General features: G+C 35.4%; 2 protein-coding genes across 3 annotated transcripts; one reads left to right on the top strand and one right to left on the bottom strand.

Moving 5' to 3' along the window:
* Positions 1-1,664: 1,664 nt before the first annotated feature.
* LOC135168895 (inositol monophosphatase 2-like) lies at positions 1,665-9,269 on the top strand. Of its 2 annotated transcripts, none has more exons than XM_064133504.1 (7): positions 1,665-1,824; positions 4,542-4,678; positions 6,637-6,899; positions 6,991-7,096; positions 7,159-7,310; positions 8,153-8,291; positions 8,614-9,269. In XM_064133504.1, exons 1-6 carry the CDS (start codon positions 1,756-1,758, stop codon positions 8,287-8,289), a joined length of 864 nt encoding a protein of 287 aa, XP_063989574.1. In that variant the 5' UTR covers positions 1,665-1,755; the 3' UTR covers positions 8,290-8,291; positions 8,614-9,269. The 2 variants fall into 2 exon arrangements, with proteins under 2 accessions (XP_063989574.1, XP_063989575.1); XM_064133505.1 differs by having other exon boundaries at positions 1,767-1,907.
* A 1,588-nt stretch (positions 9,270-10,857) lies between these two features.
* LOC135168894 (neprilysin-4-like) lies at positions 10,858-25,431 on the bottom strand. The gene is made up of 16 exons (XM_064133503.1): positions 25,309-25,431; positions 24,873-25,231; positions 22,309-22,392; positions 21,104-21,315; positions 20,830-21,030; positions 20,073-20,201; positions 19,848-19,989; positions 18,371-18,488; positions 16,978-17,068; positions 16,723-16,899; positions 16,550-16,650; positions 16,414-16,472; positions 15,062-15,113; positions 14,922-14,989; positions 13,836-14,146; positions 10,858-12,213 (listed from the first exon to the last, which is right to left on the bottom strand). The coding sequence occupies exons 1-16, from the start codon at positions 25,320-25,322 to the stop codon at positions 11,956-11,958; spliced, it is 2,376 nt and encodes a 791-aa protein (XP_063989573.1). The 5' UTR covers positions 25,323-25,431; the 3' UTR covers positions 10,858-11,955.
* Positions 25,432-25,817: the final 386 nt, after the last annotated feature.

Raw genomic sequence — 25,817 nt, 5'->3', positions numbered from 1 at the left:
TTGGTTGCATTGACATATTTGTTTCATATTCAAGTAGTCGGTTTTTTACTTGTTCCAACGTTGATTGTTCAGTCAATCCAGTTTCAATTGACGTCGTAATTGCCTCATAAGATTTGGGTAGAGTCATTAATAATCTTGCTATCTTCGTTATCTCGGGCATTGTTCCACCGGCTCTCACATAGCGTCTGACCAGGTCGTCGAATGTGGTGAAGTGATTAATTAATGAACTGTTCACTTTGATTTTTAACGTGATCAGTTGTTTATCCAATGTCATCATAGTTGCAGCACTTTTACGTTCGTACATTGTGTCCAGTTTCACAAAAAGTTGACTTGAAGTAAGTCCTTCTCCATATTCGAAGAGGGTATCCGAAAGATGATTTGTTATCACGTCCTTCGCTTGTCTGTCCGCGTCTTCCCAATCGCATCCGACTTGTTCCGGACGGGGTTCATCTATTACGTTGATGATTCCCAAATCAATTAAAAAATTTCTAATTCGTTGCTTCCACACACTATAGCCTTCACCATTGAACCGATCAATTTTTCGTTTCATTTGACTTATCGGCGGCATTGTCACTGTTATTGTTAGTTTACTGTAACCACTTAATTATCACACGAATTTGAACTTTAAAAAAAACTTGAAGACAACACAAAAAATTGTTTTTCAATTCACGCACTAAATATTTGAAAACAATACTGGGCCCATAACCTATTGGATTATGGGGTTTTAAGATTAAATTAAATAACACCTTTTTATTTATAAAAACTTTAATTGAAAGAATTCTAGACAGTCAGAAGGTACTTCACTGTACAAAAATCTACGAGAGACTAACTAGGCAAGACAAGATAGACCCACTTGCCCTAAAGAGGGTAATATAATTTTCACCCCCTCCCCGGAATATTTCCTCTTACTATTTACTATACCCTCTGCCCAACAGATACACTTAGAAATATCCAGAGGAAAATAAAAACTAATAAAGAAAACTGTGGGCATTTCCCTTGATTTTATAACCAAGGGAAATCCCCAAATAATATGGCCATAAACCATCACCACTTAAAGTAATAAAAATTGAGAAGAGTGAATTTTGTATATGGGGAAATCCCCAAAATCCAACACATACTGTTCAGTCATTGCAGAAATAATATTAATGGAGACTTGATCAATGTTTATTCTCTAGAATGTCGTTGTGACTCCATCTACGAATGATGATATGGTACGTGACCCTGAGTATCTCCTTTAACAGAAAATCGCTCCCAATCTACATCGGATTTTCCACGAAGTCGATACGGCTCCGTTGCATTAATTATTTTGTTAAATCAAACAAATGATAAGAACCCAGATGCTCAGAGACCGCATCATGCGACAGCCTTGGGCCATGAGAAAGTCTGATTGAAATATCTGACATTATAAACATAAACTCCGCCATTATTTGAATGATATTTCATGACCACTACGTTAACCAAATGAGAGGTTATTTTCAAGTATTTTTAATGTCAAATAACCACAGACGTCAGAACTCGAATTTGCCCATCTCACCAATTTTACTTTGACAAATATTTATTCATTAAATTATTTATTGAAAAGGGGAGGGAGATTATTTGGACTCTCGTGGTGGACTGATCAAGGCGCCAGTTGGTGACAATATAAATCGCCACTGCACCGTGTCGTATACATTTGTTCAAGGACTTCAGACGAGTATTCAGTTGTCTTCAGGCTATTCTCTGACTCATCCCTCAACAAATTCATTCGATAGCAAAATGTGTAGTGTGGCGCAGATAAATGAGTGCTACGAAGAAGCTGAACGCTTGGTTTTGGAGGCAGGAAAAGTGAGTGACATTCTAAAGGCAATAATATTTTGTTAGTTTTAAAGAACGTCATTAATTACCAGGGACATGTCACTGATAAGAAGGTAAGCTTACCCAAGAAGTTATTGACAATATCTTCTGATTGTCATGTTTTTTCGAATTTAGGGGAAATCATAGGTCAGAGAGACATGAAAAAATATGCCGTTCTTAGATTTTATGATTATTTAACAAAATGTCTACAGTCGTTCATTTATTTTTCTACATTGTTAGTAACATTTGTTGGATTTTTCTTGAAATAAATAGAGAACAAAAATCAATCTTATTCTCTTCTGAGTGTTTATATTTACACTGAAAAACATTTTTATGGATTCGAATTTTGAGAAGTGTGAGATATGATGTTTAGGTTTGATTTTAAGTATGTAGACAAAGTGGAATGAATAGGACTCTTTGAGAGGATGTGACTAGAAGGTCCAGGATGTTGTTTCCCTTTGGAGATCTAGTTAGTTCCTCTAAGGAGTCGGTACAGAGCGGATGTGTCTTCCCAGCACAACTATTTGAGTTACATAATAAAAAAAGAAAATAGTTTAAATTACTTACAGAATTATTGTTTCTAATAACCCATTTCCAATAAGGATTTTATAATTTTTCGAAAAGTTCACGATGAAAGTAGGAGAATTCTTCTACGGCGATGAAACTGCATGCACGGAGAGAAATATTTAGTAAAAATTCCTTCCCCTAAAATTTCCTACATCCACATTTCATTTTGGAATTATGTACGTAGTTTTTGTTGAATATTTTTCGCTGTGTGTGTCATTGAATAATAATAAAATTGAATAGGACTAAAAAATGCTATATTTTTTCACGCCAATTTTACCAACCGTTTCTCCGATTTTTCGATTTCGATTCGTATATTACAGGCTTTCAAGTATTTACAAGTAAATTTGATATTGGGGGAACTATCTAATTTAATATTCTCAAATATGATTCGAGTTTCAAAATTACGCAGCAATAGTATTTCATAAAAATGTATAAGTGACGGAGGATTGTCAAGGAAGTGTGATCGGTTTACAAGTCAAGGCTGGAATATCGGATTGTCCTCTGACTCTGTCTGTCCACCCTGTGGGATCCTTGCTTGGGCTCAAAATAACTAAAAGGAGTCCAGCATTGGTCTCTTCCCGTCATCTCAGTATTTTTTCACCTTCGATAGAACCAAATATTCCGCTTCACGAGAAAATATACTATACAACAATGATTGATGACTTTTACTATTTTTTTATTTAAAGTTTTTCATCCATTTCAATTACTGCACTGTAAAATTTCAAATTACACGTGATTGCTCTTTATCGTTGAAACCTTGAGAAATATTTTAACATTGAAAACAGATCCATGAAAATTGACGACAGTGGGCCGACCTTGAGACGATGCCACGCAAAACTGATGGGAATAGTCATTGAATTTCAGAAAGTCGAACTCCATAAATTTAACAATTTTCGGTACAATTGTCGGAATCGGCACCTTTCGATACGGTTTAGCGTACGTAAAGTGGTTTTTTTCCTCCGAAGGCTGCTCCTACTAATGGATTTGGGAGCAATCACAAAAATACACGAAGGGAAAAGTCTGAGAAAAACTACTGTGCTCGACATTAGAATTGAGGTGCAGCAGTCCAGACTACTGGAATGTACTTTATTCACACATCAAAATTTCTACCAACACCATAAATTTTGTAATACATTTTATAATAAATAACATGTGGCTTCGTAAAGTTTATGGAACAGTACTAAAATTAAAAATTTAAAGGTCTATCAGTCTTCATTTGAGTGTAAATAAAAAATTGATAAAAATACTTTCAAAATTCTTATCCAGAGCAGTTTATTTTATTGTGACCTCCTTCATTCTTTGCTGTGCCGCACAGTAATTTTTCGTTAATTCATTGTAACTGATTAACGATGAACGCCGAATATATTCGATTATTGCCGAGGTAGGACATCGTGATGGATGCTGTTGCATCAGCCATTTAGCGTCCATCTTCTCGTCGCCTATTAAACTTTGCATTTTTACGTTGGTAATTGCACTCTTTAGTTTGACGACGATTAGCGAATTTCTCTCGGAGATAATTTTTTTTTGCGACTGCTGGTGCGTTCAGCTCGAATCGAAAAGTCCCTTTTCGTTTACTAGTAAATGAAAAATCGCACAGTTCGCCACTCGCTGAACGTAACATCACTAATAAAACTATAGTTCGAATACACGTGCGACGGGAGGTTTTAACTCGTGTGATTGGCAGCTTTCGAGCCGCCAACTTCACACTCCTTACCTCTCCCTCGCACTTGTATCGAAATATGCAAATTTTTCGATCGGACCAATTCGATCGCTCCCCCCCCCCTCCCATTTGGTATGTTTGACTCTGATTGATGTACGCATTTGTATTTGGATATGGATTTAGTTCCATGAATGAAGGCTAATAATGTCAGAAATGTACGTGTTTTTACATCAGTCGTGCATTAAATTGTCCATTCAAGCCAAGTGAAGAAAACTAGAAGTGCGTAATTAATGATTTGTGATTTTCAATTCTATTGCCCAAACATCCATGCTTTTCCCAAGACTGACCCTTTTTTTGCGAGTAAAAAATTTGATTTATTGCGAATATAACAAATAATTCATGCATAATCAAAAATAATTATAACATGAGATAATAATAATTTTATGATATATATGGTGTTGCTTTTCCGCATTTGTTGCAGTTAATTGTATCAGTTTTTGAAACCGAAAAATCTGTGGAGCAGAAGGATGACGATGGAGTGGATCTGGTCACTGAGTACGATCGCAAAGTTGAAGAAATGCTCGTAAAGAATTTAAATAGAAAATTTCCTGGTCATCGGTGAGTTGGAATATCTCTGGAGATTGTAATAGTTATGCTAATATGCAGACACGGAGGATTATGGTCTGCATATTTGAGTTGTATAATGAGAAGGCGATTTTGAATTCGTATCGGTGATGAGAATTTAATCATTGGCAGCAGCGTTCATTTTGTGATGCGAAATGTAATGAATATTTTGGTAGTGGGGGTCAATAATGTCAAGCAAAATGGATATGAAGAGAGTAATTGAATAAATAACTAAATAAATGAATAAATAGTTTTCTCAATTTCTGTTGAAAACTCAACACTTTGTTTTGTATTTTTTACAGTATAAAAATAGTAATATTTTTGAGGGTTGTTAATTTTTCCACAATTCGTACTGTTATTTTCGGAGAAAAAAATATGTAAGATAGGCCTATGCATGATGCCCTCAAGTTATATTGACAGATCGGGAAAAAATCATGTGCTGTTCCACTGGAACGTTTTCTGTACTATACAAGAATTATATTATTATAAAGTAAACAGAATGCTGTCAATCAAATATTACCCCAACCGGAATTTAAAGTGCGTTTGGAAAAAAAGCATTTCGGGTATTGGCACAATCCATGAAAAAAATCAGTGTAAGGTTTTTCGTCACCGATCTATTTTGACTAGTATGAAGATAGATTTTCATTAGAATATAATAAAAAACTGAATTAATATCAAATATAGTCGTAACCATTCAATTGTATTTTATATGTAAAATAATGTTACATAGTGAAATATATTGAAATAAAATATTCAATATTAGATATATATGTTTCATCTATTTTATATTTCAAACTTTTATAATCTTAAGATAATTTTTTTCCTTTGAAAACGATATTGGACAAGAGAGAGAGGCAGAGATTTAATGTAATATTTCGTCTAATCGATATTGAACAATTTTTTTATAAAATCAAAGAATTGCTTACGCTTCATTATTATACAGGGTGTCCTCTATGAAATAATCTACCCAAAATATCTTCTGAGGGGGGCAAGTGACAGAAAATGTTTTGGGACATTAATTATAGGGTTTCAAGGGAGACATTTGACGCATGCATTTTTTTCAACTTTCAGGGTCATATCTGCGAGGATAGGAAACTTTTTTAAAAATAGCAATCGCACTTTTCACCCCTATGGAACTTGTTCCCTTTGATGACTGACTTTCTGATACTTTATCATTAATGTCATGTCCTGGGTTTTTATTCAGGAAATGCGACGACAAAGAGTTCTGACATCAAACTGAATATTCAGACTTTTTTAGCGTGACCCAGGATCCACCATGTGGAGGTAAAGTCTGTTCGCAACCCTTGCGCTAAAAAAAAGGGGGAAAAAAATATTGGAAGCATGTGTGGAGGGGTTCATGCGCTCATGAGTTCATGAGTTGTTCAATATTGCCACCGTTGAGTTGCAACATATGCATAAACCTCCATAAATATTTCCTTCAGTTTCTAGCACAGGGGATGCGGGCGAATTTTACCCCCACGTGGTGCATTCTAGGTCATGCTAAGAAAGTCTGAATATTCGGATTGATATCAGAACTCATTTTCATCGCATTTTCTAAAGGCGAACTAGTTTCACAAGTTCAAGGTCATACTTGCAGCTTGCAAGCATGACCTTGAAAATGGAAAACTCAGGAGATATTTAGGCGGCTTGTTTCAAATGGGAAGGAAATTGAAAAAATTACATTTTTTGACGATGTATACAGCAATTTATTTCAATCACATGAATTTGTCACGAAAAATCTATGAAATTTGCCGGGATTGTTCTCTCAATTTGATTTTTTTTCAGTAGAAATTCGTCGCTACAAATTTTTCTCTAAAATATTCATATCAAAGATATTCCACATCAAAAAAATTCGAAGAGATAAATTTCTCGAAGACAATTAAATTGCAGAGAACGGATTGTCAAAATGTAAATACTTAGATCACTGATATTACATTTTCAAAATCTTGTAGATTCATTGGGGAAGAGGAGACGGCAAAGTCCAACGTACTCCCAGAATACACAAATGCTCCCACATGGATAATAGATCCCATCGACGGAACCACCAACTTCGTCCACTGTTTTCCCAGCATTGGAATATGCGTGGCCTTTTCTGTGGATAAAATCATTGAATTTGGAATTGTTTATAATCCTGTAACGAAACAAATGTTCACCGGCAGGAGGGGACAGGGGTCTTGGCTAAACGGAAAGCGTCTAAAAACGTCAACCAGAAGGGGTATGTCTTTTTCTTTCCGCCGGAATTTTTTTGGAAACTAATTCCACTATGAAGGTTCAAAACCCTAAAGACACATTTTGCATTTTCACAGATTTATCTAAATGTCTGGTTGGTATGGAGCCTTGGATTGCTAAAGATAAAAATTACAAGTCAAGTGTGTACACAAGAATAGATGCAGTTATTCAACACACTAGAGGGTAAAGAAATCAAGTGATAAAGAAATTCCCTTGACATGTGTTTAACATCGGTGAATTTTCAGATTACGAGTGATAGGAACAGCTGCTCTGATGCTCTGTTATATCGCAATGGGGGCAATAGAAGCTTATCATGTGGAAACTGTCTGTGCATGGGACGTAGCTGCTGCCAAAGTTATCTTAGAGGAGGCGGGTGGTGTAATAATTGATACGTCAGGTGGGAATTCCACAAAATTAACAAATTTTCAGTCATAAAAATTCTTGATATCTCAAATCAATAGTAATAATCCTTATTATCTGAATACAGAATCTATACTTCATATTTTGGTAATTGAAATAGTGAAAATTATTGAGAATCGCGGAAACTGATGCAACTTTTCGTGTGAATATTTATTTTATCTGTTAAACAGTCAATTGAATATATTCCTTATTATCAAGAGGTATTTGAAAACGGGAATTGTTCTTGAATCTCAAATTTCACAATTAAATGAGTTCTGAATTTAAATTAGCTGCCTTAGACAGATGTGAATGAATAAGCGTGATTGACTTTTGAGAGATCGATAGCCTTGATATTTGTCCTCTTTGTAATAGGATTATTCATCACAAAGACTCAATTTTATTGAATTTCCAATGGGAATCCGGAATTCAAGTATAGAAATAGAGAATCCAACTGCGTTTGTCACTCAAAGTTCAACACAGTTCTAATACTGCATAGAACAAAATATAATTTTCAATTCCTATAACTTCAACTCGAGTGCGAGATAAAGATAGCAAATATCCGGATTTGCAAATAATTCCTGAATGAAAGAGTAGATTTGATACGAATGAATAATTTCATGAATGAATAATATTTAGATAGAGTACTAACACTATAAATTAGGGACATAATGTAAAGTCAACGATCGGATAACGAAACAAACTTAGAAAATAGGAAGTGGCTTTCAAAAAATTGATGTGACACTTTTTTTTCTTGGGGTTATTCGTTATTTTCTTCACGCGAGAATCGATATGAGATAAATATCACCAATCTAACAACGATTTATGATTTTTCTGAAACAGGCGGAGAACTAGATCTGTTACAGCCTAAAGTGATTGCCGCCTGTAATCGTTCGATTGCAGATCAATTAGTCCAGCTATTCAAGGACGCATCCTTGGGGACTGGAGACGCAACCATCCAAGCGCTGATCAATTCATGAAGGTAAAGAAATAGTCATCCCACGAGGCCACTTTTTTCCGGGAAAATGTCTATTAATGTTGAGAATATCGAAATGTTCCGCTCCAAAAGTACGAGTTAACTGATAAATGTTATTACATTAACATATGAAATAACATATTTCGAATTGTTTCATATGAAATTATTCGCAATACACCTGTGGGAGGTATCACGCTATTTTTGATTTAAAAAATATGTTGTTTCTCACTAATCTTTGCTATATTGTGAAGGAGTACTTGACTGCCTGAGAATTTTGACGAGTCATAACTTGAAAATTTTATCAAAAAACAATTTCCTCTTTTTTCAGAAATTGGTTCATCGTGAGATGCCCTACAATACGGAAACTCGAGGTTAAAAAGAAACATTACTTTCCACAATTTTTACTGGAAAAAATGACATGAAATGTTTCATGTATTTATACGCAGAAATACTTCAGCCCAATCGGTCTTTCCGTACTCGTGGATTATGAGGATTTCATTAGAATGTTACGTTTGCTTGTACGTAACTAATGATGAAAAAAAGTGATTTTAAGTGTAAAAAACGGCGTTTTTCCGTACATTATGCAAAAATAAATCGTAAAATGCGTCGCTAGTGAGGTCGTAACATGCGCAATTACGGATAGGCTGTAATTAATACAGATTTTCTTAGAGATTTGTGTAATTTGTGTAAGAAATACGTTTTCATCGAGATAGTCCTCTATTTTTCATCGACAATGTTTATAATAATCACCGCTCATATACAAACAAAATTCTAACGAGTGGTACTTGTTAGTTATATAGTATTACATTATGCATATATTTTTATATGCCGATAAGTGCTATCTCTGTCAGGTTATCGTGCATAGGGGCCTTATAGAGGCTATTTCTAATTTAAGAATGGCTATTGGAAAGCAGCTCGGTCACACTTGTCGTACATCACACATCGTTTGTATTAGAATAAAGTTGTATGGTTTATTAAGCAAAATCGACGAGTTATTTATTTGTTGTCAACAGTACTACACGATTTCGGAGATAATAAGTAATTAGAAGTGCTTCTAACACGTAAAGTATAAGCAGGATGGGAATGATATTACATAGGAAAAACTGATTCCTGATAAGATAAATGCATTAGCTTATGATGAGGAGTAGTTTCTGATGACTTAGTCGCTTTTTGCTAATTCTGTGATTTTTTTCGAAATCATCGACAGTTGTGTTATCGATCGCACAAAAAATAATACCTGTATTTTTATTCTTATTTGAAATCATATAATTAATATCCTCGAAAGACGGCCAAAACAAATAATGAAATGTTATTATTTAATGATATGGCTTCAAAGTAATTTATACTTTGCAATGCAAATTCCATTGTTTATTGAAGAGAAATAATTTCTATCTAGTCAAGAGGTGCGTTGCTCGTTGGATACTTTAAACAAACTAAAACTAAAACTGATCAATAGGTCATTACTTCTAACAACTATCAGGAGAATTAAGTTTCGACCGCCTCGAAGGGTCTTCCTTTTCTCTTAAGCACGTCTGGTCGCCAAATCTTCCTTAAGTGCTCATGTAAGTTACCATCAGAATAAGCAGTTTAATGCGACTATTTTGTAGAGTGGATGATTATTTTTCGAAAAAAATTAACAATTCACTCTAGAAAATAATGTCATTGAAAATTTGCCTCTGATGGTAAGTCATATGGCTACTTAAGGACAAGCAGTAAGCATTATAAATTTATTTTTAACGCACAAAAAAAACCATGCAGACTTTCCTTTGTCTCGCTTCTTGAGTGCAATAAAACCATGAGTTACCTTTCTAGAGATAGAAACATTAAAATCAACAGAGGGAATGTTGGATATAGGGAAAACTCCACAAACCAGCGGTCATGGACCACATAAGCAATCATTTTCAGTGAATTGTTATGAAGCGATATTTCATTATATAAGTGACGAATTAGTTTCAAAATAGTTGGTATCACATCTTCAACTGAAAATATTTAATAATAATGATTGTCACTATAGATCCATGTTCAAATCAATAATGATTGTCACTGTATAGTGACAATTATTTATCAATTTAAGGTATATGCTTGTCAGAAACTGTCGCATATACCTTAAATTGATAAATTCTAAATATGATGATTTTTTTAAAAATATTCTACTCCGTAGTTTTTGTAATATGCACGCGTAAAAATTGAAATTCCCCGAAATAGTATGTTAAGTAGTGAATAATTTCGTACTCAATTCAAATACTGGTTGTGACCTTCATCAACAACACGTAATAATAAAAAACACTCAACAACTCAGGAGAATGCGATTATATATTAGCACATTACGCAACAAGTGCGGTAAAGACGACGAGTGCGGGCTAGAAAACAACTTGTAGACGATTTCATCAGACGAGTTAGAAAAATTTATACTGCGCATGTCACATCCAAAATGATATATTACTTCATGTTTATTTTAGATATAGTTATAGCATATAATGTTTTTCTAGAAATCTCCAGGAACTAACTCTTGAATCCTATTATCGTGGGATAAACCTTAAGCGCAAAATCAATTCAATAAGACGAAAAAACATTTTCTTTGTATTTAATTCATGTTTTTTATTTTTGGTTTCAGCATTCAAAATTAATAAGCCCTGCTTAACACGAAATCTTTATTTTTCGAGACTTATAGTATGTATAATATTTAATACCTTACATATTTTCCCGATTGATTGATACGCTTTTTAGGGTTTGATTAGTTGTGTCTAGTAAAAGTGCGGGGTTTTGAAGGAAGAGTCTTATGAGGATAGTTAGTAGGGGTGTAATTGGTCCGTCCGGAGACAGGGATGGTTCTTGAAAGAGGGGGTGAGAAAGTAGAAGTGTTAATTGAGCTAGACGGGATCGCGGAAAACCCGGATTGGGCCTGATGTTCCCAGGAACGATACCAGGGAGGCAATTGGGTTGGGCAGATGATAGTGGCACTAAAAAGTCAAATAAATGCTTGACTGGATTTTCACGATTGCACATAGGAGAACTGATAAATATTTGGAAAAATGTTTACAAGAATAGAAGTACGAAGGAGACAATTGGGGAGTGTACGTTGGCCTTCTTGAGGGATTTTCTCATGTTCAAATATAAATATGCAACACTATGTTGATAACAGAATACACCTTTTTAACGTATGAATTCTTATTTCCATAACAAAAAAACGGTAAATGTGTAGAGTAGCTCCCCCCCTTCCTCTCAGAAATTATAATACAGATATGGTACTGATCCCCATGTTTATATGAAGGATTGGGCAAAGACCAATCTGTCCAATTAAATGTACCAACATGTGTTGTCGTTGGGGCGATACCTGTTATGCCCCTGGGTAATGCAAAGACCGGTATATCAATAAAAACGTACAGAGGAAACTAATTGTTTCCTCAAAAATCGGTTTACGAATACGTAATCAGAGGGTTAAAAAGCATCGGTTCATGTAAAAATCAGGGGGTATTTCCGAGGAAGGGGGAAGTACTAAGCGTTTACCGAAAAAACTACTGAATATGAAGTTGACGCCATAAGTTATTTACACTTATCCAAACGTCGTTTCAGTTAGATTTTTGTACTTTTAGCTCGTAGCTCATAAATTCTCATGTGCAGTCATTGAAATAGCCAAATCCCATCCTAGCGATGAAAAGGGTCATGTCGTTCACCAGTTTTTGTGCTGAGACCAATGATGTCGTTTTGAATGTTTCGGCTGTCTGCGCTTGGACGCGGCGTCCGGTTTCATCCAAACACTACACTTGTCCTCCGGGTTCATGGGACTCCCTTTCGGACAGTTGAAAATTTTTTCAAACTCCTCAGTATTAGAAATTGAGCCCAACACTCGGTATTTCCCTGGGCTGTGAACGTCGTTCATTACGCTATTTCTTTTATGATACTGCGGAGTAGTTACTTCACACCATAGCTATAACAAACATTATTCATTCATTAATCTCAACTTCTTCAGCCCAAACCCTATTTGATCTGAATAATGTACGTGAACGTTAATTTTACAAGTCAGCCTTATTTGAAGTGAATATTTGTAGGTTTGATGTCATCTTAACTAGTGCAATTACAGAATCACTGTGTAAAAGCAGTTGACTAATTATTGTGTGATAGATCTTATATAATAAAATTTCATATTATTAAATAAGGGACATCATAAACTTATCATTAAACGTTGGAATTTTAAGTAAAGCCGAGCTATGTGGGTGTTATCTGTTGTTAAAAAATTTAAAACTTCATTGACATCTTCATATAATTTATCTAAAATGCTCGGAAACAATTAGAAGTAAGTTTTCGTTAATGTTAGATTTCGAAATTGTAAACGTTATTGTATCGTCGTTATAGAACCAAAAAGATTTGGGACAAATGAGTGTTTTGTTAATATTATATGCAGGTGCCATTAGTGACAGGATCTTTTCATTTAATTAAAATCTGTCATCGCTGTATTCTTGTAATGGACCTTACCAACAGTCTATGCTGCAAGCTTGTACGAAGGTTCCCTCTCAACCTACTGATAAGGTCACACGGATATGTTATTGGTTAAACTAGATTTTGTTTTTCATTTTCTTCTTGTTAATGAATCGTTTGTGAACCACTGGAATAGTTCGTAATAGTCTACACACCGTTATAAATCAATAATGATAGAATTATTCAAGTATGTGTGTGAATAAGTCTTTCCCGTTTTTTGTAAGAGATGCCGCCACCAATACTGTGCGAGTATTCAATGGTTACATATGTCATAATCAAAGCTTATTCATCTGTCAACAATTCCACATTAACACATTAGTTGAAATTTTTTCGCATCATAAATTTTTGATATCGTGAAAATGTCGAAATTTGAGCCGAGTCGACGTCATTTGCGGGAAGTTTCACTTTATTGGTTCAATTTGAAGAAATCTGCTGCCGAGGCGCATCGATTGCTTCAGGAAGCTTATGGAGAAGGTTGTGTCGATGATTCAAGTGTTCGCGGATGGTTTCGACGCTTCAAAAGTGGTGATTTCGACGTGGAAGACAAGGAGCGTTCCGGGCGGCCGCAAATCTTTGAAGATCAAGAATTGGCGACTTTGCTTGATGAAGATTCGTGTCAAACGCAAGAAGACAATGGCCAATACTTTCAATAATTCATTTGTAACCATTTTTTCACAATAAAGGCTCAAAATTTGAAAAAAACGGGAAAGACTTATTCACTCTCCTAATAATTATTAATTTTTTGGATAAGGCAAATTCATATTTGCTGGAATGGCACCTTAGAAAGTGGCCTTATCAGGTCCAGAGCCAATCAACCTGATGAAGCCCGGCCTTGACAGTGCGTTGCACTCTAAATAAGGTCCTTAGGTGCTAAGCCCTACGTAACAGTAACACGACCTGACTTTTGAAATCGGGCAACCTTATCTGGACCTGATGTGACACGTACTTATTTTTCTAGTCAGGCAATGGAATCTTGCACCAAACGGTAGTCAAGTTCCGATTCCTACCTGGGTGTGTACATTTTAATTATTTTTTCTTATTGTCAAAAATAATTGATAAGTGATCTATACAAACCCCAGCGAAAGATATGAAGAACATTTGCTCGTCGGTGTACTCCTCGAATCCTGGAAGTTTCAATTCCTCATGCGGTCTCTTATGCTTCTGCATGCGCTTGTAGGCACGCAACACGGCTTCAAGACCGGTGGTATCAGCCACATTTTCCTGAACGGTCCTTTGTCCTTTCGTCTCTGAACTGTCGTCACTAAATGGGGAAGGTTTCACAGTTTGTCCTCCATAATATTCATCGAATTGATCGATGAAGCATTTAGCTTGTTGGTAATAAAATTTGGCCATTTTCTCCTGGATGGAGGCATTTGTTACGAGCCCTGGATACGAGAATTATTAAATGAGAAATTTGATAACTCTTTGATGCTGATAATAATCCGTAACTATAACGCACGTTGATTTCTAGATTTTTTTCTAGGCTTCTATTACTGAATTAAAACCAGTTTGAGATATGAAATATGGATATAGAGATGCTCTGAAAAAACATATTTTTTTTTAATCGCACAGTCATGAAGAATATCTTAAAAAATTAAACCGGGAATGGCCATTAATATGGTTTTTAGTAATATCACCAATTTGATGTCTTTGAAAATCATACTACTCCAGTTAATCTGTAACTTTTCAATCAGTTATGAGAGTAAGACAAGCGGAATTTATATAATAAATCAGTATATGCTATTTAGAAATTTCCGGTGATCCCATTATCAAGTAATCAGAGTTGAACCCGTTCCATTATTGGATGAATGAGTAATCGAAGTGGACTTCAGTAATCGAAAACGGTTTTCTTGTAATCACTAACTAACCAACTATTGGATGAATCTTAGCAAATGATGGTCCCTCATTAATTGATTAATCATAAGTTCATTTTAATTATCGATTTTGACAATTTTTTTATACTAATATTTTATCAAAAGAGAGCAGATTTGGCCACTGTGCTAGTATCATAATTTTTCTTGGAAATTTCTCTCCGCGTATTACCAAGAGTTCATAACGGACATGCAGTCGGTGAGAAATCCACACCGACTTCGAAGTGATGAAAATTTGTAATTTATTTCTGTCTTAGTCGGTTAACTTAAGTAGCGAGTAAATACGTACCAGCATAATCCAAACCATGGCCCATCTCGTGTCCGATTACTACTCCTGCAGTGCCGTAATTAACATAGCTTCGAGAAAATCGAAAAATTGATCAGCAACTTTTAGCACATCTATTACATTCTAAATTCTGTAGTACTTACTTTGGTACCTTGTCCCCGAAAAGAGGAGGTTGGAAGTCAACTGCTGGAACAACTGTTGAAAACGATCAAATTATTAACTTGTAAACTGTGAATAAATCTTCAAGTAGATCAGTAGGAAAGAGTAAAATTTGTGGAGTGGTCAGGGAAAATTAAAAAAAAAATGATGATGTTTGCTAACAAACCGCGCGTTAGAAATAAAACCTAGTAATGTAAAATTGAGTAGATAAGAGGGTAAAAATTGATTTTTTTTATAGTAATTTCCCGTCTTAGCATCGAATTTGTTATCAACACTTACGATTACTAATATATTACCTAATTTAGTTATCATCTTCGTAATGGGAACTAGAGTTCAATCAAATCTCATTTGCTCGTATAAATTTAGCTTCAGGTATGTAGTTTCTATGGCTTCTAGTGTCAAATTATTGATTCTTCAATTTTTTCAAGAGAACCGTATTTTTTACACCTAGGGCGGAAAAACTGATTCCGATAAATGCGGCTTTATAGCCTGAGCCGATTGTCAAGCGCATAGTGGGGGGCGATTACCCACGTGCGGTGACATTTGGAGCACTTACATAGGTGGGAACTTAGGGAAGTCCCACTGTATCTTGATTTTTTGAATTCTCTCTGGCCTTGATAAATGGTTTAATCTAGTTGCTGAATTTACCCGACATCTACGAGGAATATTGTGGGATGGATGAAATGAGTAAAGAGTGATGAGTGATGAGTGATGAGTGAGTGTTTTGTTCTTTCTTATATTCGCGCACGCGTGACAGAACAATATAACATTAGTTAACGTTAAGATTTATTTAGATGGTAAGCTTTCAGTGTAATTTATGTGTTTGTTTTTAACGTAAGAAAAGCGCGGAAAAGGAGACGTGTCTGCCGAACATGACAGCTTTATGACGGTCATGTTTTGAGTTTTAAGGATTTTCTGTGTACTATAACGATGGGTTTTTGTCCGGCCATATGGGGTCATTCTCAGGACAGACCTTGCATTGTTGAGGACTCAGGGAGAAAGTTAATGTTTAAAGAAAGAAGGAAAAAAACGTGCATTTTCGGGTTTGGAAAAGCGATACGAAGTCAGTTGTGACTTCACCGGTTGCGCGAGAGGATACTCGGCGTCTACTAAATTAATATAAACTTGAGTGTACACTGTTTGAAATAAACTTAGTTACTTTTACACAATAAACAAATCCTGTCCTTTATAATCTTGATCCTAAAATATTGTTTTTTCCGGAGTATTTCGTATAGCCCTCACGGTTCCTGACAGTAATCGTTGCCAAAAATGATTGTGTTCAAAGTTTTGATTAACTTATTTTTCCACTTTATTTTTCATCTTCAAGACGACTTACCCATTATGTTAATACCCATCGCGTACGCTGCGTTTACTGTTAGAGGGTCCATCATCCATCTGAAAGAAATATATATGCAGATGGCAATATAACAGTTTTCCTTAACATAAAAAATAATAATGAATAATCTTCTTACGCCTCATTGCCTTTGTATCCACCGAAAGAGCGGATGGCCAATTTCTTCTCGTACCTCTTGTAGCTCAAGACATTGTCCAGGTAGTCATTGCCAATGGTTAGCTGCGCACAAAAAGAAAGTGATAATCAATCAATATTCAATGGTTTATTCCGCAAATAATATTCTATTTTTACCCCTTTGTAGTGATTGATAACAGCGGTTTTATTTTTGTACCACTCTGGGAATCCAATAAAGGTTTGCATTTCGTCGACCTTTGTCTTCGCCTCCTTTTTCTCCTCCCCAGATAGCCAATTTGAGTGCCCGATTTGGCACTTCAATTCTTGCTGAATATGTTCCATCATCCGGACGACCTGGAGATTCAAACATTTGTTGTCTTAATTTCAGTACTAAAATATTCATAAATTCTTATTTGCAAAGGCGATAGTTACAGAGTTGTAGGACTTCTCTTTGATGTGTGTGGCGATGAATAATAATGCGGTTGCATCGGTCATCTTGACTTCCTTCACGCATTCCCTCCAACTTGAGAATATGGAAGAATAGCAACGGTATTTTTCTCCTTTTTATATATCGTAAAGCATGCAATGAAGAAAAAAAATTCTGGTGCCAAGAATATTTATGGACAACAAGAAAATTTAATTGCCACAAGAATGTCTTATGGAAATATTTATATAGATTTACCGATGGTTTGGCAAGAGGAATTCGTTTTTTCAGTGCATTTTATTCAAATTTGTCGAGAAATTAAGAAAATGTATCGTAGTTATCGTTAAAAAAACGAATTATCGTTTTTTGGAAAATACACGGTGTCTCAGAACTGTGCGTTATAATTTTGAGGGTGTCGAGGGGTTATTCACCACCGAATATCATGACAATGATTTCCGATTTCAAGTTATTTCCAAGCGATTTCCAGTCGTTCACGCACCACGTAATTTCATAAGACTTTTATCTGATTTCAAATGATTGCAACTTATTTCAATTATTTGAGTTCACTAATCAGCTGCATTGATTTAGGACGACTGTGCACAATTAGATCGAATGATGAAATTAGATGTTGTATGTGCTTGTTGTATGAATTCGCGTGAGGTTCATTGTTCAAGGAATCAGTAAATAACTCATCAACGCATAAAACTTGGCTCATTTTTGGGTGTAAAGCTCTGATACAAAATTTGAAGAAAAATCAATTTGTGATAGTCCTTCATTAGAAAATTGGAGCTAATGTTTGTTTTCAAATGGAAGTATTACAATCTTTTAACTGGGGCCCAAAAAAAAAATCAAATTTGGTTTCGAAACGATTTGAAATGGCCTGGAATGTAAAAATACATTTTTTGGAAATGTTTGTGCGTAGACCGACTGATTGCGGATCTTTTTTTAGTTAAGAAAAGATAGTTGGATAAAAAAAATTCAAAAAATTTGAAATTTTATCAGATAGGCGGTAAAAGCCGGGATTAACTCTGGCAAGTGCCATGATTATCGCATGCAGTATCCTAATATTTCACTTTCTGACTTTGAGTTATTAGTGGATCATAACAAAGGATAAGCCGTCCCGGAAAAAGTCTGAAAAATTTCTGAAAAAATATGGAACGTTCAGTGAAAAAATGCGTAACTGTTCCGTCACTTTTAGTGAATACTGCTTTGACTTGTAGATTACGAAACAGAATTTTTGTCTTCGCGCGGTGGCCGGAGTCAAAGTTGAAAAAAATCAGTGAAGATGCGCCGCACTAGAAAGTGGTACAGAAACGGAAATATGCCCCAATATTTCAGTCGCAGTTGAGTTTTAGTTATTTCTTGTAATACGGAGCGTTAAACAACTTTTGTGGTACTCACAGGGGCTTTCGTTCTTCCACACCATATTCTTCCTTCATGAGTGCGAACAGCACCTCATTTACTTCGTCAACCGTGTACTTCAGAGTTTGGCTCACAAAATTCCAGTGAATGTAATTCACTAGAACAATGCAATATATGTTTAGTTTCGAGGTTTTTCCGATTATGATTATTAAAATTGATATTGAATACCCAGTGGATATATATAGTTAAACATATAAATTTGTGAATAGCCAACACTTGTATTTTATATGGAATATACGGAGTGACTTAGTTACAAGAGCACATATCAATAACTCCTAAAACAAGGGTTCAATGAAAAAATATTTCATACAAAAATTAAAGGCTTTTGAGAGACACATCCTATATAAAATTTATTGTGAGCATGAGTTTGCAAGTTTCAAGTACGAAATGCATTTTTTGCTTCCGATTGGAAGCATTGTCATCGGTCATTTTTCACATTCCTTAGTTTTCATTTGAAATTATCTAGAATGGTCTAAAATTCAAAAATAGGAATTTTAGGGCCAGATTTGTATTTCTTTTTATGATATCCATGTCTGTAGACAAACAGTTTATTTAATAATCGAGGATTATTGCTTAAATTTTTGACCTGATCAGATTATTCTTGTATTCTAATAAATAATCCTAATCTTAATAATAATAGGTATTCACCCCCCCCCCCCCCCTGAAAGCATTGTCTTGAAATTGCCAAAGAGCGAGAGAGAAATATCTTTCCCTCTCTCTCTCACTCACTAGCGGAATGGAACGTCCGCCCGTGGAGAAGGGGAAGCACGCACACCGCTTACCCGCGGTACACAGACGTAGAGCCGCGCAACGCTCGCGTCCCATTGGCCGTTCTTTTCACCCCCATATCTCAGCAGAGGTGCGTCTCATCGAAAAGTGGAAAAGGACTTTTCTGGTCAGAATCACCCCCAGAACGTGCCGGTTCACAATCTGTCTCCACCTATCGGACACCCTGTATGCGTCTATATGTACGTGTGTATAAATTTGTGTACTTTGTGTTAGTGACGAACTATGCCATTTTTCGTTTACTAGTAAACGTAAAGACACTTTTCATACGGCCTGAACGTAACAACAGTGATGTAATAGCTATTTTTGTCACTGCTGCTACGTTCAGCCCATTTCGAAAAGTACCTTTTCGTTTACTTGAAACTAAAAAATCAAAATTTGTAAGCGAAAAGACTTTTCATTCACTAATAAACGAAAAATGGCATAGTTCACCACGCACTGAACGTAACTTCACTAACAAAAGCTTTTTAACTTGACTGATTGGCAACTTCACATCCATTACCACCCCGTCGCACTTGTATCGAAATATAGTATTTTGCTACAAATCCGCAAATAATTTTTCGATATAATCCTGCAGTAAACTACAAAAACACGTAGCATCCGTAAGAATCATATAAATCATTATATGTAGATTGAATAAATTTTTAAATTGAATGAAGTTTTCTCTTACCAATTGTTCGTTTATCCGTCGATCGCAATATTTTGGGCAGCAAACGATAATATCGCAGGGATGCCAGAGCCATAGGAAAACTGCCCTCAACTTCCACATTAGCAATATCGAATAGATGTTGAAGGACTTTTCTCCAATCAATCTAACTCCAACAAGACACTTAATTAGCATAGGAAAAACTAATAAATCTTTCTATCAATAAGTGATTCAATGAACAATAATTACAATTGCCTGAGGATCTTTAATCGATTTTGTCTGATTACCCCACCACTCGAAGAATGTATCAAGGTCCGTCTCATCCAGATCATCTTCCATTTCCTCCAGTATGTCCATAGCGGTTTCTCCATCAGTAGCCTGATAGGAAATTGCCATTTCAATCATAGCGTGTTTCGTGTTAAAAAATATATTCAAGAATGTTTAATATGTCGAATGACATATCATTCAGTAAATAATCTCAATTCATTTAAAATTGAAAGAACATCCGAGAAACTCAGCATCTATAAGAAGTGCTCTTGGGAAAAGGCCCAATAGGGAACCCTTCTTGAAAGGCAAAACGAAACTTATTTATTGAGGTTTAAAAGTTGATCATTCACTGTGTCCAAGATCCAATATATTGTTCTTTGGAGGCTGAAAGGCATTTTCAAGTGGTTTATCAATGGCCAAACTATTAGAAGGTCTGTTTCACAATATTTTTAATTCCGAATAATACCTGCCACTTTCGTGTACTCATATTCTCTGGATTACGAAACAGAAATGTTATGGAATTTTGGGGCATAACACAGAAATAGCGGTTCTGACGCAAAAAAAATAGGTGAGAGTTGTATTTTTTCAAAAATACATACTCGAATTTTAGTAATTGAAAACAAAGTGCAAAATGCTCTACATACCGACTGCAGTGCCCGATGGCGACCCAAAAACGCTTATTTTTTAAACTGATTGATGAAAACTAATTTTATTTAATGGCTTTGTTCGAATACGATACCATGTAAATCATTTTTTCCAGTTCGATCACTCCATCGATATCCTTCTCCAACTGTTCTTCAGAAACATTAGCACGGGTGTGATCAATAAATAATGCGGCAACACCTTGGATGACCATTCGATAAATTTCATAGTCTTCACCTGTGTAGTTTCTGTATTTTGTTGGGATTTGACCCGTGAATGGCAATGATGCCGGAAAGAACTGAAATCATATACACGAATAAAATAATCACTCTTCAAATGTTAAATAATTTCGGAGCCTCGTCACTACTTACTATTATTCCTTTGTCGGGTTCCTCATCGGGCATGGATAGTGGTTCTATTTTCCAAAATGTCGATTCTCCTGTCAAATGTGTATAAAAAGCGTCTACTTCTTGCCACGACAGGTCCTCGTCATGCCACTCTTCGGCGTCCATAATCATTGGCCATCCACCATTCTGCATAATATATGACTCGAGAGGCTTGAGACTCCGGGCTTTACGAGCCTCTGCAACGCAAAATAGGACATTCGGAAATTCCTTAACATTTCAGTTACAATAACATATCAAGTCTCGATGGAGTGGGAGTGAATTAAATTTAATAGGGAAGTAGATAGGGGGAGCGGCATGAAGGGACACGCAGGAGAAGGACAGCCATTTTGGTTTATCCATCATGCCCAAATCTCTTCTTTTCAACACATTTTTCAATTCGGAAGCACGATGGGGCGCTTTTAATAAATTTATGATATCCATCGGAAATAGTGATTATTGAACTCTTGAAACAATTACCAATTTTGAAAATATTTGGAACATTATTTTGGCTTTTCCGTCAGAGGTATTAATGGAAAGTCTTACGGGCAAATACGAAGACAATAGAATTAGTCAAGGAAGAAGAATATTAAGGAAAGTCCGCGTAAAGACCCTTAATGTACCCATTTGAATTTTAGATAAAGAGCTCAACCCACCTTTTACATAAATTAAACTTCAATTTTTCCCATTTTTTAGTTTTAGTTGTTTGAATGATAATGAAAACGAATGTCTCAAGCAATCCCGAAGGTTAGTGTATTTATAATTCAATTTGGGGCACAATGGGATACTTCAAAAAATAGAGAAACATCTTTTTGTTCGTTGATCTATATTTGAATACTTAGAAGGTCCTTCAACGTTTAACTGATTTTTCTTCATTTACCCAGAGTTTATTTTAGTGACAAAGGGTTAGACTGTTGATAAGCTGAACCGAACTTTTCGATAATCGAATATTGATCTCATACACGAGTGATCTTAGTGAAAAATGCCAAGAATCTTTGTTGTAGCTGTTGAAATTTTCTACAAAAAAGTATTTTGAAATTTGAAAATAAAATACTGATGTGTTTACTTGCCTCGAATGTTGAAGAAATTAATTGATTTTCGCTTTATACTTCAACCGTAATTGTCAAACAGTGGATCGGCCACCAATTGTCCATAAATCCTAATTTATACACTTACGCATGAAGATTACTAACCCGTATTCATACAGGAACGGTACCACTTCTTTGCTTGCCGGACGGGAAGAATCTCTTCATCGCTTGACTTCTCCTCCAATAGGTCTGAAAAACAGGAATTTTAAAAATCAGAAATGGAATATGACTCCAGGGAAACAACTTATTATTTGTTGTTCTATTAGAGAGTGACTGAAAATGTCTAAACATTAAGTACTTCACATGAAAGACGATAAATTTATATAGCGTTCCACATCCTGTGACGTTACAAGAAATAGTTGGGTAGGATTTTAGATCAGGTACGACGGGCACTAAGATAATTCTCAATATGATTTCATAAAACAAAAATGTCTGAAAAAATAAATATTCCACATTATGACATTGTGACAAGTTTACGAAACCCCTGCAGGGTCTCCTCGGTCTTGGAAAAATCCAGATCTGCCAGCAACCTGGAGGACTTTTGCTACGAAACCACCACGTACGCACAAAGGATGATTATATTTCAAATGCATCGGCGAAAGCCAAGAGGCGCCTGGTTGTCGGAAGTTGGAATTTCCAAAGCCTTTGCCTCTATTAAGGGGTTACTCTCATGTGATCACTTCGAGAAATCGATTTCTTTTTTTTTATATTTTGACAGTAAAACCTATTGAAAACATGCTGTGAAAAATTCAGACCGAAATTCATAGTCTTTGATAAGTTACAGCTCATAGTCGCCGACGTGTCGTAAGCGATTGTCTACCAGGCTTTAAACTTTAAACGCGTTTTTCTCGAATCATCATTTTCTGAAACGATCACGGTCCTACAAGAAAAAGTATTCAACCGACTGCTTTAAAATTTACATATGTTCTTCTACTCATTTATAGTTATCGTCCCTACCAGAATTGTTGATTTTCGAAAATATTTTCATATTTTTTTTAAACGATTTTTAGCGAAAAAGAACAAGATTTTCGTGATTTTTTTTTTGAAGTTCGATATATTTTTTTTTTTTCAATGAAATTGATTATATTTGGTAGAGACGATAGCCGCAGATCTACTGAATAATAATCCATTCGATTTTTTTTATCTCAGACAACATGAACAGCCGCTATCACCTTGACCAGTGAACTACCTTTTTTTGTTGGGGACTGCTTTGACTTAAAAAAAATATATGTTAAAAATGTAAAAAACGAAAAAAAAATTTTTTTTCGTACATTTCAAAATACAAATAAAAATATATTAAAAAATCAACATGATTGAAGTTTGTTGTCGCATAAAAAAAAATTTCCTAAAAAGTGGTAAAATATAGGCGTTTACATGAGAGTAACCCCTTAAAGGATAGACATAAAGATGCTATGTCCGCTATAGGTGGCTCTATCCAAAAAATATAATATTAGACCTACTCTTTCCTTTGACTCTTGCATCATAATATCACATTATAGATTTGAAATCGAACGTTGCGTCGTAACGTGTCGCTACGGTGCTGCAGTCACACGTGTTGTAATTTTCGGTCAGAAATTTGGAATATTCTCTCCGAATTTCACTCAAGCTTATTGGAAATCGGGTATATAAATGAATGTTAATAGCAGTATATTAACTCCGAGCTCTTCTATTTGAACCAGGGCACGACGCAGAAAACGTGTACTCTATAGATCTCTTAAGGAAATTGAACAAAATTTAAAAAAACAATTGTTAATTAATGAAAGAACCCTATGTTTTTTTGCTTCCGAACGGAAGCATTGTAATCCGTCATTTTTCACGTTCCTCAAACTTTATTGAAATTGATGGTCAATGATCTGCGCCGCAAAAACATGAAGTTTGAGGCTCATCTCTGTACGTACCCTCCCGCTCCTCCCCTGGCACTTTTGCGAACTTAACTAGTAGAAAACCGAGCGATAAATTAAGTAATAAATTTTTAAAAATCTGAAATTTACGTAGATCATAGGGGTTAATGATGACTAATTATGTGCCCATGAAAAGCTCGATCGGTGTAATACTTTAAAAGGAGAAGCAATTTGTTTTTCAAAGTTTTTTCGCAAACATCTCCAAAGCAAATAGACTGATTTATTAATTTTTTTCCAAAATATTCGTCTCGATAACCTCCTATCTACAACCATTAAAAATTGTATACCCGTACAAAGTTTTCTAGGTTTTTTAACTTTTTGTATCAATGCATTTCATCAAAATATTATATATCTGCTTTTGAAACCCTGTAGAATAGAGATGTCTGTTGTAGGGAGAAAGTGTGAAGAATTTGAGAAAAAATTTTAAAAGTAGAATGGAAGTTTTATATTCAAAATAGGGGACTATCTATTTTTTCCATTATTCAATCACATCGTGGATGTCTAATCCCTCACTTTTGAAATTAAATTGGTACACGGAGAGACATATTCAAGAAAAATTACGTATCTTTTCTCTACGAATTTATCTATTACGAATATTTCTCGGCGCGTAAACAGGCATTCGCAAGCAAACCAACCGCCAATGAAATTTGTACAAACGAAGGAAAAGATGATTAATTGCATGTAAATTAACGGTTTCATCACTTCTGTCGAGTAGCATCACTCACTCTTCGTGTTAATTAATCTCAATAATTCAACGAAACTCATTACCTCGAATGCGGCTCTCAACTGTCGATTGGAATTGCAGAAATCTGCTCCATGAGGCTTCATATTTCGGAATAGGCTGCTTTTCCTCCCAACCACCGCAAGCGAATTGGTAAAAGTCGTCACATGGATCAACGGATTTATCCATAGTCTCATGGAATGCCTCAGCTATTATACGACACTCCTCCGTTTCACAGACCTTTACTTTCTTATGTTGTACAACTTCATTATCATCATCGTCATTTTCATCATTGGATTGATCAGATTCTTCTAGCGAAAAAAGCCACGACAAATCGTTCGGAATATTCCGCCGCTTAGCATGCAAATGCGATGCTGAGGATAATGATAATATCGCCAAAAGTATTCTAAATAGCAATCGAAAAATATTTCAACGATTAATCATAAACTGGCAATTAAAAGATAATTAATTAATGCGACTTACAGCAATTTATTCATTGTGGGAATTTTTCTACGGTGAAAGACCCAACTAAACGACTCTCACTGCCAACTTATTATGATCAGAAAATTACTATTTAAACCCTCAGACAGACCGGAAAGTCCTTGAGTTTCTATCTTCTAGTCTAATGAGGCTGCAATATCGGAGTCAGTGCTGGCGTTCGATCCTTGCTGACAGGATGTGATAAGGATTCGCCGCATATACCAATAAATTATATTATCATTCTGATTTACGGTAGTTCTACCGTTGTGGTAAATTAAAGTATCATTAAAGAAAAAAAAAATCACAAAATTCCGAAATTCGATTACATTCGATATCGATTTTCAATGAGAGCGGTGAGATCGGCGTCGAAGAGAGAGATGATGAGTACACACAGGAAATAAGTAGTTGTCGTAATGCAGCGAGAGACATGATAAAATGGACATTAAAAACGTTATTTCTGTTATCAAAAGTAGCTTAGATAGGTTGGAAGGAAATTATTGAATGGACCCTGA

Source organism: Diachasmimorpha longicaudata, chromosome 13 (assembly GCF_034640455.1).
Source record: "Diachasmimorpha longicaudata isolate KC_UGA_2023 chromosome 13, iyDiaLong2, whole genome shotgun sequence".
NCBI lineage: Eukaryota > Metazoa > Arthropoda > Insecta > Hymenoptera > Braconidae > Diachasmimorpha > Diachasmimorpha longicaudata.
Note: the sequence above shows the minus strand (reverse complement) of the source record. Positions and strands in the feature narration are given on the sequence as shown.

Coding starts and splice junctions, on each gene's coding strand:
- LOC135168895 (XM_064133504.1), top strand. CDS start 1,756: ATGTGTAGTGTGGCGCAGATAAATGAGTGCTACGAAGAAGCTGAACGC. Junction 7,097..7,158: donor GTTATTCAACACACTAGAGG/GTAAAGAAATCA, acceptor GTGAATTTTCAG/ATTACGAGTGATAGGAACAG. Junction 7,311..8,152: donor TGTAATAATTGATACGTCAG/GTGGGAATTCCA, acceptor TTTCTGAAACAG/GCGGAGAACTAGATCTGTTA.
- LOC135168894 (XM_064133503.1), bottom strand. Junction 19,990..20,072: donor TTAAAGATCCTCAGGCAATT/GTAATTATTGTT, acceptor TGTTGGAGTTAG/ATTGATTGGAGAAAAGTCCT. Junction 12,214..13,835: donor TCTTCATATCTTTCGCTGGG/GTTTGTATAGAT, acceptor TGTTTGTTATAG/CTATGGTGTGAAGTAACTAC.